Here is a 15,666-nt window from a genome sequence, read left to right as displayed (position 1 = left end):
TTGTAATGCCACCAGCACAATGTCTCGCTTGATGGACAAAGTCGTCCCACCGCATCTCAGGAACGAGGTATTCATAAACTCGTTTAGCTCGATGGGCGTTAGCCTTGCAAAGATATCGATTTAAAATTGAGCATCGTAAGGGTACAATGAACGTGGTACCTGATTCCTTGTCCCGCGTTAACGAGGACGAAGTCGCGGCGATAGATTTGCGGTAAGGTTTTTTGGTCGACATGAATTCAAACCACTTTAAACCTCCTGCTTACAAAGATCTAGTAGCTAAGGTTGAAGAGAAGAAAGATAATTTCCCTGATCTTAAAACAGAGGAGGGGTATTTGTATAGGAAAGCAGAACATTTAACTGGAGAACAAGTACACGATGAATACGCATGGAAGCTTTGGTTACCATCAGAGCTGTGCCCCGAAGTTCTTTTCCAAGCCCATAACAGTCCATTGGCTTCCCATGGCGGGATACATAAGACTGTCGAGCGCGTTAGGAGCTATTATTTTTGGCCTCGCCTCGTGTCTGACGTGAAAGCATACGTTAATGCCTGTGAGAAATGTAAGTCGACTAAACCACCGAATCATGTTCTCAGACCACCGCTAGGAAAAGCGCCAGAAACTGTGCGACTTTTTCAACGAATTTTCATCGATTTTCTCGGACCTTACCCACGTTTGAGAAGCGGGAATATCGGCATTTTCATAGTCCTAGATCATTTCTCTAAATTTGTATTTCTAAAACCTGTGAAAAAGATTAATGCTAGTGTTGTTATTAAGTACCTCGAAGGCGAGCACTTCATGACTTTCGGTGTCCCGTAAACCGTCGTATCAGACAACGGATCCCAGATCCGTTCTGAAGCTTTTCAGAAACTGATGAAGACTTATGAGATTTCACACATGCTGACGACTACTTATGAGATTTCACACATGCTGACGACTGTTCATTCGCCTCAAGCTAACGCCTCTGAGCGAGTCAACCGCTCTGTTATTTCAGCGATTCGAGCTTACCTTCGTCCAGATCAGAGAGATTGGGATGAGTATTTGAATAGGATATGTTGTGCCTTGAGATCCTCGATCCATGCTAGTATCTGTACAACGCCGTACTATATGGCTTTCGGCCAGCATATGGTAACTTCCGGTTACTTATTCCTTGCTAAGGAGACTGAACATGCTAGATGGTCGTTCTTTGATGTTTAATAGGCAAGATTCATTTAAAATAATCCGAGAGGAAGCGACTAAGCAAATGCAGAAAGCTCACGATCGGAACGAAAAGCGTTATAATTTGCGCTCGAGAGATGTTTCGTACGCTGAAGGGCAAGAGGTATTTCGACGCAATTTCAAGCAAAGTTGCTTTCAGACCGGCTACAACGCCAAGTTTGGTCCATCATTCGTAAAAGCCCGAGTTCAAGGAAAACTGGTCAGATCCTATTACGAACTAGAGGACTTGCAAGGTCGACTCTTGGGTAACTATCACGCGAAAGATATTCGCCAGTGATGCGACTCCAGGCGGTAATCTGTCTATATAACGGCGCCTGTAGCGACTGGCAAACCTAGGTTCAGCGTGAAAGAAAGGAAGAACGCTATAGTCGAACACCTCGACTATCAGATACCCGTTACTCAGCTAAAGGGACCAAAGGGAAATGCAGATATGCAAGCAGCAAAGCGAGATTGTAATGCGCCACCTACCCGCTATCTCAATATATGGTAATGTGGGCGGCAGACAGATTTAGACGTTATGGGCGTTAGAGTGGGCGTGGAAAACTTTTTTTGGGTAAATCGATAGCTATTGACGATATTTATACCCGTTACTCGTAGAGTAAAAGGGTATAATCAGGTTCACTAGCCGAGTCGATCTAGGCATCCGTCTGTCTGTCCGTCCTGATGAACGCTGAGATCTCAGAAACTATAAAAGCTAGGCTATTGAGATTTGTCATGCAGATTCCTGAGCTTCTTGCGCAGCGCAAGTTTGTTTCAGCAGGGTGACACACCCACTTAACGCCCCCCCACTGGCCGCCGAGCCCCTAAAAATCATATAACGTGCTGCTGATTGAAAACCCTTTGGTTTTTATTTTCTTTCTTATAGGACTCGACCGGAATTTATTAATTCGGCTGGCTTTTCCCTTTCAACCTCTTCCAGAGTTTCGCACAATTGACGGTGAAAGGATTAGATGGAAGAGAATGCTGATGCCGCTTGCCATTGTCGCCCTTAACCCTTAACAGACAAAATGACAACCGCTCTCAGCAGAAACCAACTGATATTTCGCCCTGTTGACCTATTTTGCTTTCTCTTACCCGATCTGTTCTCTTTTGACTACCAGCGCTACACATTAGGACTATTCACCAAGGGAGATAGTAATAAAGACAAAACAGAACAAGAATTAGCAGCTATCCACCGGGCATTAAACCATTTTCGATCATATATTTATGAAAAACGCAGTAAAAACTGACCACAGACCACTAATTTACTTATTTTTTATGACTAATCCAAGGTCAAAACAAGAGAACGCTATAATCGATGGCCTCGACTATATGATATCCGTCACTCAGCTAAAGGTAGGCTAGCGCCACTTAGCGCCCTCTAGCCTATAAGGCCAAGTAGCCAAAAGCGCCCATAGCGGCTGGGTGGCATACTAGTGAAAACAGCTGATTTCCTGCTTGTGGGGTGCAATTTCAATTTAATTTGAAAAATATTGATAAATATTTGGTTATAACTTTTTATTGAATGGTCCGATTTCAATCATTTTTGGCATGTGGATGGGTATTCATAATAAGAAAAAAATATATATGTCGGATCTTAAATTATGGTAGTCAGTGTAAAAGCATTAAATCAAATGCGTGTACCAAGTGGCGAATCTCGTCTCTGCACTCTAACGGTTGTTTGTTAGTACGTTTTGTTCCGTCTATTCGCCAGGTGGTCAGTATAGTTCGATGCGAACATGAGAAAAAAAGTTGTGAGAGGTTAGAGGTTTGAGAGAGAGATGCGCACTACGATTGTTGTGCGTGTATCCTTGAGCCACTGCGAGAGACAGAGACACAAGTATGCTCGTTGCAGCATTTTCGGGAGGACTTTTTCGGTATGCAAGAAGGCTGGCGCGCATTCTCAAATCGACTGTGGTGTGCTCAAGGATATTCGCCGTATACAATCTGCGCAAAATATGGAAAATCAAATCCATAACCCGACATCAGAAGTGGGATCGGTGCCAGCTCCTGCATTTTCTGAAGATCAGTGGCGTACTATTATGGAACTGCAGAATCGCAATTTCGTTGAAATGTGTAAAGCTATGCAAGCGTCTGTGCGTCCACAAAATCAAGTGGTTTGCCAAAATTTAACCCAGATTTAACTGAAGCCGATGCGACTCAATGGTGTGCAACGGCAAGCATTATTATGGACGAACAGCAGATTGATGGCAGCGCACTTATCATGATGTTGAGTAGTTGCATGCAGGGCAGTGCTTCAGCGTGGCTTGCACAGATCTGCTATCCCGGCATTAATTGGGAGCAGTTTAAAGATCTATTTATACAGCGTTTCGAGATTAAGGAAACGCCGGCAGCTATGTTCCTGAATCTGCTAAACAGCCGTCCAGCCCACAACGAGTGCCCTGCAGTGTACGCAAGCCGTATGGTGACGTCATTGACCACAAAATGGCGCAATATGAACGTCGAGGAAATAGCTGTATCCACGGTACTTGCGCATATGGCCAATTTTGACAACCGTTTGCAGCGTATGGTGTTTTCGTCAAATGTACAAACTAGAAGACAACTCCAGATGGAACTGAGAGCATTTACATTTGACAAAAAGCGGAGTGCTGGAAGTACTGATGGTAATAGCGGCGACTGCAAGCGAGCCAAAATCGTGTGCCACTTATGCAAGAAACCAGGACGTAAAATGGCGGAGTGTAAATTGAAGCGGTCAGCATCGTGACTTGCAGAATGTGACCTGTTATCGGTGTGGACAACTTGGGCATCTTGCGAATTGGTGCACGAACAATGCAGCTATATCTGGAGCAGTTACTGAGAAGAAATGTAACCAATGTTTTGTGGCTGAGCCAAAAGGAGTTATGACACACCAGGGTGAGATCTTTCCTATTTGTTTTGACTCTGGAGCAGAATGCTCGCTTATGCGAAGTAGTGTTGCCGATAAATTTGATGGCAAACATATTAATAATATTGTCATAATACGAGGTATTGGCGACGCTGGCATTTCCAGTAAGCTGCAAAAACTATCTAAATGCATTGTTAATGGAAATATTGTAGAAATACTGTTTTATGTCATAGCAGATAAGCATCTCACAAATGATATTGTAATTGGTAGGGAAATCCTTAGTCAAGGATACGAAATCATCTTGACACCTGATAAATTTGAATTTGTTAAGTCTAAATCTGTAAACGTATGTAAAGTATCTGAGCCATCTGCTTTGTTACTTAATGTTGATACTGAAATGATTGGTAATGACAAGGAAAACTTAATTAAATTACTCAAAGACTATTCAGCTGCATTTATTGATGGAATCCCTTGCACAAAGGTTAATACGGGTGAGATGACTATTAGATTAATTGATTCAAACAAAACTGTGAAGCGGCGTCCATATCGTCTAAGTCCAAATGAAAAAGAAATTGTACGTGAAAGGATAACAAAATTGTTAAACTGTAACATTATTCGACCTAGTTGCTCTCCCTATGCTAGCCCTATACTCTTGGTTAAAAAGAAGAACGGATCCGATCGACCTTGCGTTGACTATCGTGAACTGAACAGCAATACTGTTTCTGACAGATATCCCTTACCACTTATCAATGACCAGATTGCTAGACTGGCGGGTGCAAAATATTTTACTTGTCTGGATATGGCTAGTGGATACCATCAGATACCCAATTATTCCGATTCTGTTGAATATACCGCGTTTGTTACACCTGATGGGCACTATGAGTATCTGACAATGCCATTTGGCCTCAAGAACGCCCCGTCTGTTTTCCAGCGAGCCATTATAAACGCATTGGGAAATCTTGCATATTCTTATGTAATAGTCTATATGGACGACATAATGGTGGTTTCATCTACCATAGATTTAGGTATGGAAAGATTGAGGATGTTGGATGTATTGACTGCAGCGGGATTCTCTTTTAACATAGCCAAATTGTGGATTCTTAAAAACTACTGTACAATACTTGGGGTATGAGGTACGAGCTGGAGAGTTAAGGCCTAGTCCGCGAAAAATTCTTGCGTTAAATTCCTTGCCACCACCGCAATCAGTTCGTAGCGTAAGACAGTTTATAGGATTAGCGTCTTATTTTCGAAAATTCGTGCTTCGGTTCTCACAGATTATGAAACCGATATATTCTTTAATTTCGAGTAAAAGTGTGTTTAATTGGAATAACGAGTTGGAAGATATTAGAAAAAATATTATTGCTATCCTTATAAATGAGCCTGTACTTATTATTTTTGATCCACAACATCCAATAGAGTTACACACAGATGCAAGCTCTTACGGTTATGGTGCAATTTTAATGCATCGAATCAATGGTAGTCCTCATGTAATAGAGTACTTTAGTAAAACTACTTCCCCTGCAGAGTCTAGATACCATTCATACGAGCTAGAAACCTTGGCAGTGGTAGAATCCGTTAAACAGTTCCGTCATTATTTAGTTTAGTTTAGTTTGTAGTGTATACTGACTGTAATTCTCTTAAATCATCGCGGACAAAGATTGATCTGACACCAAGAGTGCATCGTTGGTGGGTGTATCTGCAGTCGTTTGATTTCAAAATCGAATATAGAGAAAGAAAGCGCATGGCGCATGTTGGGGCGGTGCGGCTTGATCGATGAAATAATTGAAGCCCCAAGATTGAGTGGTACGCATAAAAATAGGCGGGTACTTTTGGGGTTTTTACGCGACGTGCGTAGATGTTTATTGTATCACTTTGAAACAAGAACTGCTTAAGCCTAACTTAACTTAAGCGCTCCAGAGCAGAGCGGAGACTTAGGGGAGAGATGGAGAGGGAGAGCGGACGGCAGTGCGAGCGCGCGAGATGTAGACATCTGGATAAAACTGCCGCTCGACACTGCCTCCTGAAATTAAACGCCCTTTTGGCGTGAACATTCTCCCCCCCCCTTGCGAGGACAACCGTAGCAAGAACCTCAGGATAGTAGGCTCAGGAATATTTTGGAAGTATAGATCGGTCGTCCGTATGTAGGAGAGTGTGGTGGGCCTTTCCACACTTGTGGCAGTGATGACCACTGCGGCAGGAGTCCTTGAAATGATTGTGAGCCAAGCAATTGGAGCAGTACTTCTGGATATGTACTTCCTGAAGCCGATTCTGGGGGCTTAGCCGTAGAAAGCGGTGGCACTTCCGTAGAGGATGGATCTTTTGGCAGACTCGGCATTGGTAGGATTTAATACCTCGAGTACGTCTGCCATCCAAGGCGGGGTATGGAACCCAATATTCGGATGGAGTATTCTTAGGAGGAACTTTTTGTACGGAAACTTGCGTTGAATAGGACGAAATGATGTGTGGAACTGAGGCGGATACTGGCCTCGGAGGGTCGGATGGAATCGTCGGAGTAGTAGGACCGCTGTTTCGATGAAGCAATGTGTGATGCCGATCTTGGCAAGTGAGACAGTTGTGAGCGCTTGTGCAATCCCGGAGTTGATGGCTACTTGCAAAGCAATTGGAGCACAACTGCTTCCTTTGGATATAGGCTAAGCGATCTTCTACCGTCATCTGTAGGAAGCGTTGACATATACGCACGGGGTGGTTCTTCTTCGAACACAGATCGCAGCCTTTGGTTATCGGAACTAACCTTGTATTGAAGGAATTTATTTTTGGAAATTCTGCCTCTCGATTTGTGTCTTTGGACTGGACGTGGTGCAAATTGGAAGATCGGAAGCTATCGACGGCCTCAAGAGTTAGATGGCGCTCCGTCAAATATGCATCAAGCTCAAGCCACGTAGGAATTTCGGCTTTATTTTGGATGGATTGCTCCCATAATGAGAGAGTGAGCTTTGGTAGTTTTGTCGAGCAGATATAAACCAGGATAGGGTCCCAATTCTCAATATTAACACCGGAAAATTTTAAGGAAGTTAAGCAACCTTGAAAAGTGCGTTGAAGTTCCTTTAAGGCTGCTCCCGACTCCTGTGCTATGGATTGCACATTGAAAAGTGTTTTCAGGTGACTGTTCACCTGCAATCGCTTGTTTTCGAAACGCTCAGTTAGGTTATACCAGGCTGAGCAAAGGCCATCATTGGTGAGTGGGGATCTTGAAACTATGGAATGAGCTTCGCCACTTGTTTTTGAATTTAAGTGGAATAATTTTTCAACGGGCGTTAGACTCGGATTGTCTATGTATATTGCCGTGAAAAGGTCCCGGAAAGTCGGCCAGCGAAGATAATCGCCAGAGAAAACCTCTGTGTCGATAGGAGGGAGCCGACAGCCATAAGACGTGGAATTTTGGGACGGAGTTACTGGAGCTTGAGGTATTTGGGAGGAGCCCTTTTGGATTTGTTCCATCAGCTGCGCGGCAAATATTTCGTAAGTGGAGTACGTTTGGTAATACTTGGACTTTAGTATGGATTTTGTGTCTGCGGCGATCTCGCCTGCAGCTATAATGCAGTCGGAGCATATGTCGTACGCTGCCTTTACCGGTTGCCACAAGGAATTGAGATGATCGCGACGGATTTTTTTTAGGCGGATAACGTTGGTGTAGGAGCACCTGGAGCGTTCACAGTGGCCTCAAAGTGGATCAGACAGTCAGCTGTGGCCATAAATCGGGTTAAAGCGGATTTTACTGATGTTGCCATGACGTTAAATAATTTAGAATTTTAATTCTGATGTAAGGAAACGGATTGGAATCAAATTGGAATTTAGGAACCAATTAAGATTGTAAATATATACGGTCACACTGTCGGATAGGCAATAAATATTTATTATATCGGATGGTCGGACTTATGTAAGGAATTAAGGACTTTAATATTGTTTGTTTGAAAGGAACACTTTTTGTGAGCTCTTGACCCACTGTGCACTGGCGATATACGTATGTATGTACACTGTACATATGTACATATGTGGGGTGCGAATAGCGGAATAACGTTGCGGGAATTGGAAAGACTTCGCTTATGTTTGTATGTCGGTGCGTTTGTTTGTCACCTGCACAATTAAATTGCAAACGATTTGCTGGAGTAAATTTGTGGAATTTGTAACTTTGTTCTTAATATTGGAAATAGTTTAGCCGTATTTGTAGGTCGAGAAAAGTAGTTGGAGTGGACTGTATTAGAATATTTATGTAAATATACACGCGCAGCTGGAACACAGTAAAAAATAAAGAGTGCAAATCTTAAGGAATAATTTTATGACCGGGAATTTTTTACTGCGGCTGAGTTATATTTTACACACGATTGGAATTGAAAATATATTTGACAAATATTTTCGTTGAATAGTAGCACTGAAATATTTACTGGAATTGTTTCAAGTGTGCAACTGTGGGCAAAGGAAACTGGAATATTGTGGGGCACAAGTAACGGAATTGAAATACATATATTAAATGCCGTTGCGTCGGATTAATCTCTTTTGGATTTAGACAATATATCATACAGAAAGTTAGTCGAAATAGGGTTCGAAAAACTGGCTGTATGACCGGCAATTATAGTAAGCGGAACTTATCTGGAGTGTTTCAAGCCTGCTGGGACAAAATCAAAGGAAACTCCAGGAGAGGAAAGTCCAAAGATTTTGAAATCCTGCTCGAACTGGACCAAAATGTTGGGGCGGTGCGGCTTGATCGATGAAATAATTGAAGCCCCAAGATTGAGTGGTACGCATAAAAATACGCGGGTACTTTTAGGGTTTTTACGCGACGTGCGTAGATGTTTATTGTATCACTTTGAAACAAGAACTGCTTAAGCCTAACTTAACTTAAGCGCTCCAGAGCAGAGCGGAGACTTAGGGGAGAGATGGAGAGGGAGAGCGGACGGCAGTGCGAGCGCGCGAGATGTAGACATCTGGATAAAACTGCCGCTCGACACTGCCTCCTGAAATTAAACGCCCTTTTGGCGTGAACAGCGCATGTGGATTTTTTATCGAAAAATCACATTCAGGAAGCAACAAAAGTTGAAAAGTCTTTAGTTCCTGAAAAGCATGTAAGCTTGGCAGAAATCTCAAGTGACTTGCTTGCTGCTGAACAGCGCCAGGATTCTGAAATTACTGATATCATTAACAAACTTAACTCTAAAGAGTCGACAGATGATGTTGCACAGACTTATGAGTTGAAAAAAGGTGTCTTGTTTCGTAAAGTCCAGAGAAATGGAAGAACCCGTTGTTTGCCAGTAGTGCCCCATGCATTTCGATGGTCAGTAATAAATCAAGTGCAAGAGTCCATCATGCATTTGGGATGGAAAAAGACTCTTGACAAAACTTACCAATATTATTGGTTTGCTAAGATGAATAAATATGTTAGGAAGTTTGTCGATAGCTGCATTACATGTAAAACTGTTAAGGGTTCATCTGGGAAGATACAAGCCGAGTTACATCCAATTCCAAAAGTGAATGTGCCATGGCACACGGTGCATATCGACATCACTGGAAAATTAAGTGGGAAGAATGATCTTAAGGAATACGTGATAGTACAAATTGATGCCTTAACAAAATTTGTTTATTTGTTTCATACTTTAAGATTAGATTCTGACAGTTGTATTCAGGCAATGAAATCATCTATCTCTTTGTTTGGAATACCGCAGCGTATAATAGCTGATCAGGGTAGATGTTTTACTAGTGGGAGATTTTCAGAATTTTGTACATCACAGAAGATTAAGCTTCATCTTATAGCTACAGGAGGAAGCTGTGCAAACGGCCAAGTTGAACGTGTGATGAGTACCCTTAAGAAGTCACCGATCTTGGCAAGAAGCTTTAGGTGGGGTACAACTTGCCTTAAACTGCACAGTTAGTAGTACAAGCAAAGCAAGTCCCCTAGAGTTACTTGTCGGCAAGGTGGCTCGTCCTTTAGGTTTGATTCCACCGTATGATACGGAGATGGAGGTAGATAAAGTTAGGGCAATTGAAAATATGAACAATCAAGCTAGTTACGACAAAATAAGATTCGATAAAAATAAAGCAGCAGTTGAACGACATAAAATTGGAGATTTTGTTTTACTGAAAAATGAAGAACGGCATCAAACTAAATTGGATGTAAAGTTTAAAGAACCATTTTTAGTTAGTGAAGTTCTAGAAGGAGATAGATATATCTTGAAGTCATTGCATAATAAGAGAACTTATAAATATTGTCATGAAGATTTGAGAAAGATGGCAGATGGTTATGTTCCTAGTGAATTGGATTGCCCGCCCGAGACTTGTTGAAATGGTTATAATATATCCGTGTGAGAGGATATGTTATGTGAAAACAAAATGTTCATATAGAGTATGGAATAGTTGAAATGAAGTTGCAATAGACTTCGATAAGAACATGTTTGTGAATGGCGGATGTGTTTGAGAATTCGAATGGAAATAACCTGGCGGATGCAAAGTTTGGTTGATATATGACAATATTTGATTGAAATGTATGAATTAAAGGTATGGTTTTGAGATTTAAGCTATCTGCGTCATTGAGCAAGCACAAGTGAAAGACGAAAGTTGGAACATGGCGTGTGGCGTTCTTGACGGGACTAAGCTCTTAATCAAAAGGAAATCATAGTGACGATAACTAGAGTCGAATTGTAAAATGCCGAGAAGTAAATGAAATGATTTAAATGTTAAAATGAATTAGATTATACAATGAGAATAAGAATTGAAATTGAAATAATTGAAATAAAATAATGAAAGATTATGAAATAAGAGAAAAATGTTAAGTGTAAGATAATATATCGAATAAATAAATGATGTTCGAAACTGATGAGTAAAAGAAAACACAAGCTATAATCACGGATTTACAAGTCATATTTAAAATATTAAGATTACAGTACACGAGGACGTGTAATTGTCAGAATGGCCGTGTCGGATCTTAAATTATGGTAGTCAGTGTAAAAGCATTAAATCAAATGCGTGTACCAAGTGGCAAATCTCGTCTCTGCACTCTAACGGTTGTTTGTTAGTACGCTATGTTCCGTCTATTCGCCAGGTGGTCAGTATAGTTCGATGCGAACATGAGAAAGAAAGTTGTGAGAGGTTAGAGGTTTGAGAGAGAGATGCGCACTAAGATTGTTGTGCGTGTATCCTTGAGCCACTGCGAGAGACAGAGACACAAGTATGCTCGTTGCAGCATTTTCGGGAGGACTTTTTCGGTATGCAAGAAGGCTGGCGGGAATCTCAAATCGACTGTGGTGTGCTCAAGGATATTCGCCGTATACAATCTGCGCAAAATATGGAAAATCAAATCCATAACCCGACATATATATATATTTTCTAAACAATTCTTTGTGTTTAGAAATGGAACCACAATGTGGACTTCACGTGCGGAAAGTACACATGGAATTAAGTAAAAGCCCATTTAGGTTTCTCTGGCTTAGATCGCGATTGGGTCTTATTATAGAGTTTTAAAGCTAGAAGACGAACTTGACTTATATTTGCCACATCTCGTACTTCGATTTCACTTTAAAATTTATAAAGGTATGAACAAAAGAAACTAAAATTCCGAATATATTATGAAAATATTCATCTAGGCCGCTAAAAATTGAAAGATTTTAAAATTAAACAGGAAATGGCCTGCACGGGCATATTGTATTGTGTTGTGCCGCATGAGAAAAAATAAGAAAGTGTTTTTAGTTAGAATGTCGAATAATACATTTTCGTTACAAAAGTTGATATCAGATCTATTGTATGTTGAAGGTGGGGTCGTACTATGTTTTTGCCTCGTAAAGAGATGTCTTTGGATGATATATATAATTTCATATATATACATATATATTGTTTAGTCTGTATTCGGTGGTTTTTAGTTTCGTGGTAACTTTCTATTGGCTTGTTTACTATTAGACGTGGGTTCTCATTTCTTAGAGGGTGTCTCGAGGGTAAGTGTATGTAGTGCTATGGGTATGTGCCTCCCTCAACCATTGGGTTGGTGACACTCCAAGAACTTTACAGCGCTGTAAATGTTTGTTTTCTCATTGGTCTAAAAATATCGTATGCGAAACTTTTTCTCGTGTATCGATTGCGCGGCTTTGCGAATTTTTCAGGTGTCTTCCAATATTAAAGCGAGAATCTTCGCGTAAATTACCCTTTATTAATTTTCAACTTTAGAGCTGGGTATCGGATATCTGATAGTTAGGACACTCGATTAAATCGTTCTATTTTTTTGTATACTGTGTACTTGGATTTTGTTATGAAATTGAAGTGAGCTTCCAATTGCTTCGTACTGGCTTGGAACATTGTTTCATAAGCGAAAACCATTAACAAACAAGAAAGGAAGCTAACTTCGGCAAGCCATGCAGCTATAATTATTAAATTTAAAAATACATAAGATGATATTGTCATAGTATAAGATAATATGTCAAAAAACACCGAAGATATAATTTGTTTCATATTATTTTCCCACCAATTTTCCGATCGATCATGTGGCAGCTATATGATATAGTCTTCTGATTTCGATAAAATTAAATACGAAATTCAAAACTGATTAAAAAATGTTATTTCCAAGCGTAAAAGGTTATATGTTAAGAGACACCGAAGCTATAATTTGTTTCATACTATTTTCCCATCAATTTTCCGATTTGGATAAAATTAAATTCGAAATTCAGAACTAACTAAAAAATTGTAATTCCAAGAGTAGGAGGTTATATGTTAAAAAACACTGAGGCTATAATTTGTTTCATATTATTTTCCCACCAATTTTCCGATTGTTCCTATGGCAGCTGTATGATAGAGTCGTCCGATTTTGATAAAATTTAATTCGAAATTCAAAACTAATTAAAAAATGTTATTTCCAGACGGACATGGCTAGATCGACTCGTCTAGTGATTCTGATCAAGAATATATATTCTTTATGGGGTCGGAAACGTCTCCTTCACTGCTTTGCAAACTTCTGACTGAAATCATAATACCCTCTGCAAGGGTATAAAAAGTAATGCTAAAACTGATAGTTTGGTTTTGTGCGTAGCGTAGTTGCTCATCACTTTTTCAGTTAGTAAACTGATCCATTCGGAGCCACGCTCGACACCAGTTACCTTAGAAATGAATCTTACTCCACCAGGTTCACCAACATAAACACAGTACAATTTTATGAATAATACCTATAATCACATAAATGCTTTGATACCAGAACCTTCGCCTGTTTTACTTAAACGAAACCGAACTAACCAAATACTTTCAATTTGCTTTCAGAACTATCAATTATTAAGCAAAAATCACTTAAAATTGATCAAGAGCTGGAATTATCACAAAGAAAATCAAAAGAATTACAGCTGTTCATTAAAAGTTTTACATCAAAATTGGAACTACTTAATGAGAAAATATATAAAAAAAGGATGCACCATGATATTGAAGAAACTGATTTCGAGCACGAGCAGGCTGACCAAACCCAAAAACTTAAGGTATACTGAAGTCTTACTGATATATTTAATAAAAGCCAATATTTTATTTTAGGTTGCCGAGCTCGGAGTACTAAAGTTGGAAGAAACAATTAATGACCTGCAAAACGAAATTGAGCTTCAAAAAGATTTCGTTATAGATAACCACAGAGAAACATTATCGTGGGAAACTAAATATAAATTGCTTGAGGAAACTATAGAGTGGTCGAAACTAGAGCGATCTGTAAACGGAGAAATCGGTCAGATGAAAACAGAAATTCATCGCATGACTATAAGATATGCTCAACTAAAACGAGCACAGGAAAGTCTTGTTCTAGATCTAGAACATTGCGTTATGCACCGGGAACAAATATTTGTCAATGCATCAGTGAAAGAACACTTACAAGGCAAACTAAAAAAATTAAAAAATGCTTCTCATGTTCAGGTCAGACTTGATGAAGTTCATAATAGAACTAAACTCATAAGTAATGAAATAAAGTTATTGTCGGAAAAGCACTTAATTGATGATGTCAACAAAATTGAGCGCATGATTTATATGTTACGAAGAATTGAAACGGATCTTAAAGAAATATTGAAGGATGATGCCAACATTCAGGATCGAATCCAAGAAGGGATTTTAGCTAAGCATGCAAATTTGGAGCAAATAATACGGAAACAAATTAGAGCAAAAGCTTATCGAAGACTTAATTTATTAAAATCAAAGCAGAAAATTGTTCGATCAGAGCTGGCGGTACAACAAATATCACAAAAGCAATGCGAGCTCAATGAAAGTCTTACGGAAATCGCACAGAATCTATTACTCGGCTTTCCTAATAGCAAAACATTTTTTACAAAAGTACTTCACGTTTTAAAAGACTAACTGAAATAAATAAAAATACGCATATTGGAGCTAAAAAAACGTCAATAAAGAAACCAAAAGATTAATGTTTGAACAGTAGGAGAGATTTCCTTAAATCATCATCAGCATTATCGATTTAGCGTCGCTTGGTACCGGTTGCGTTTATCCTGTGCTCTATGATTTTGTCCATTTGCTGATTAATATCTGTGGTACTGGTGTCCTGTTTTGTAACCTGACCCAACAGAACAGCCGTGTGTGTTTTTTAAATATGTTTTTTGTAGTCAATTTGTCTACTTAATAATAGGAAATAAGGAACGTGCATTCTATTTTTAACTTTTTGTACGCTGTTTGTGCATTCGTTTCAATCACAGCTTTTGTTGTTGTTTCTCATAGCTCTCTGTAGTCTCTCTCCCGCTTCTTTTCGCTTAAACTCTTGTCGTGTATATTTTGCTTATGCTTCCCAGGCTACTCTCTCGCGCCAACTACATTTTTATTTATTGATCCCAGTGTCAAATTGACTGAGGTATTTATAATTCTTTTGATTTTTGTTTTATAAAAAACACTTTTTTTAATTTTAGATTTATAAATATAAATTTAAAAGAGGCATTTTTTGTTCAAAAAAGATTGTCAGTTTGGATCATCACCTAATAACGTTTTAATTTACTCTCTGCAATACACTCATACATTCTAATGTACCGGACTTGTTGGCAGAATAAAGGATTATATTTATCTGCGCGTTGGGTTTTCGTGGACTTGTGTCTCTTGCTCTAATATATAATAAATGGCCATACCTCCTTTACTAACTCCAAAACTTTTTCTTATTTCTCTTTCCATTGTGACGTCAAGGTCTCCATATATTTTTGTATTGCTCTGACGTGGTCACATTATGTTTACTACGGCATGTCAGTGTGAAGAATGTTGTGATTTTAATACCCTTGCAGAGGGTATTATGATTTCAGTCAGAAGTTTGCAACGCAGTGAAGGAGACGTTTCCGACCCCATAAAGTACACGAGGGCAGTCCGATAAGTACTTAGCCTCACCGCACGATGGCGTCACTATCGCAAGAGAAATTTACTATAGTGTATTTCATTCTCGTAGACGGCTTCTGTCGAAATTTCAGCCGAATCGGATTCGTAGTTTTGTTTTGACCGCGTGTGGAATCGGACGTGTCCGCGTATTTTAGAAAAATGGAGAAAGAGCAATTTCGGTCTGTGATTCGATTCTTGTTTTTGGAGGGGAAATCGCGCAGCGAAATCAAAGAGCGCTTGGATGCTGTGTACGGTAACTATTCTCCTTCGGTGGCGACCGTCAAAAATTGGTTTAACGAGTTTCAACGT

General features: G+C 39.7%; 1 protein-coding gene across 1 annotated transcript in view; it reads left to right on the top strand.

Annotated features, from left to right (window-relative positions):
- The window catches only part of LOC139354086 (coiled-coil domain-containing protein 40-like), a 112,229-nt gene extending 97,802 nt beyond the window's left edge, over positions 1 to 14,427 (top strand). Inside the window, exons 2-3 of the mRNA XM_070998347.1 lie at positions 13,285 to 13,493; positions 13,546 to 14,427. Of these exons, the coding sequence (XP_070854448.1) occupies positions 13,285 to 13,493; positions 13,546 to 14,349 (1,013 nt within the window). The 3' untranslated portion in view covers positions 14,350 to 14,427. The remainder of the gene's footprint in view (positions 1 to 13,284; positions 13,494 to 13,545) is intronic.
- The last annotated feature ends 1,239 nt before the right edge of the window (positions 14,428 to 15,666 follow it).

The sequence above is a fragment of the Drosophila suzukii genome (assembly GCF_043229965.1).
Source record: "Drosophila suzukii chromosome 2 unlocalized genomic scaffold, CBGP_Dsuzu_IsoJpt1.0 scf_2c, whole genome shotgun sequence".
Taxonomy (NCBI): Eukaryota; Metazoa; Arthropoda; class Insecta; order Diptera; family Drosophilidae; genus Drosophila; species Drosophila suzukii.
This window is presented reverse-complemented; position numbering and strand designations above follow the sequence as displayed.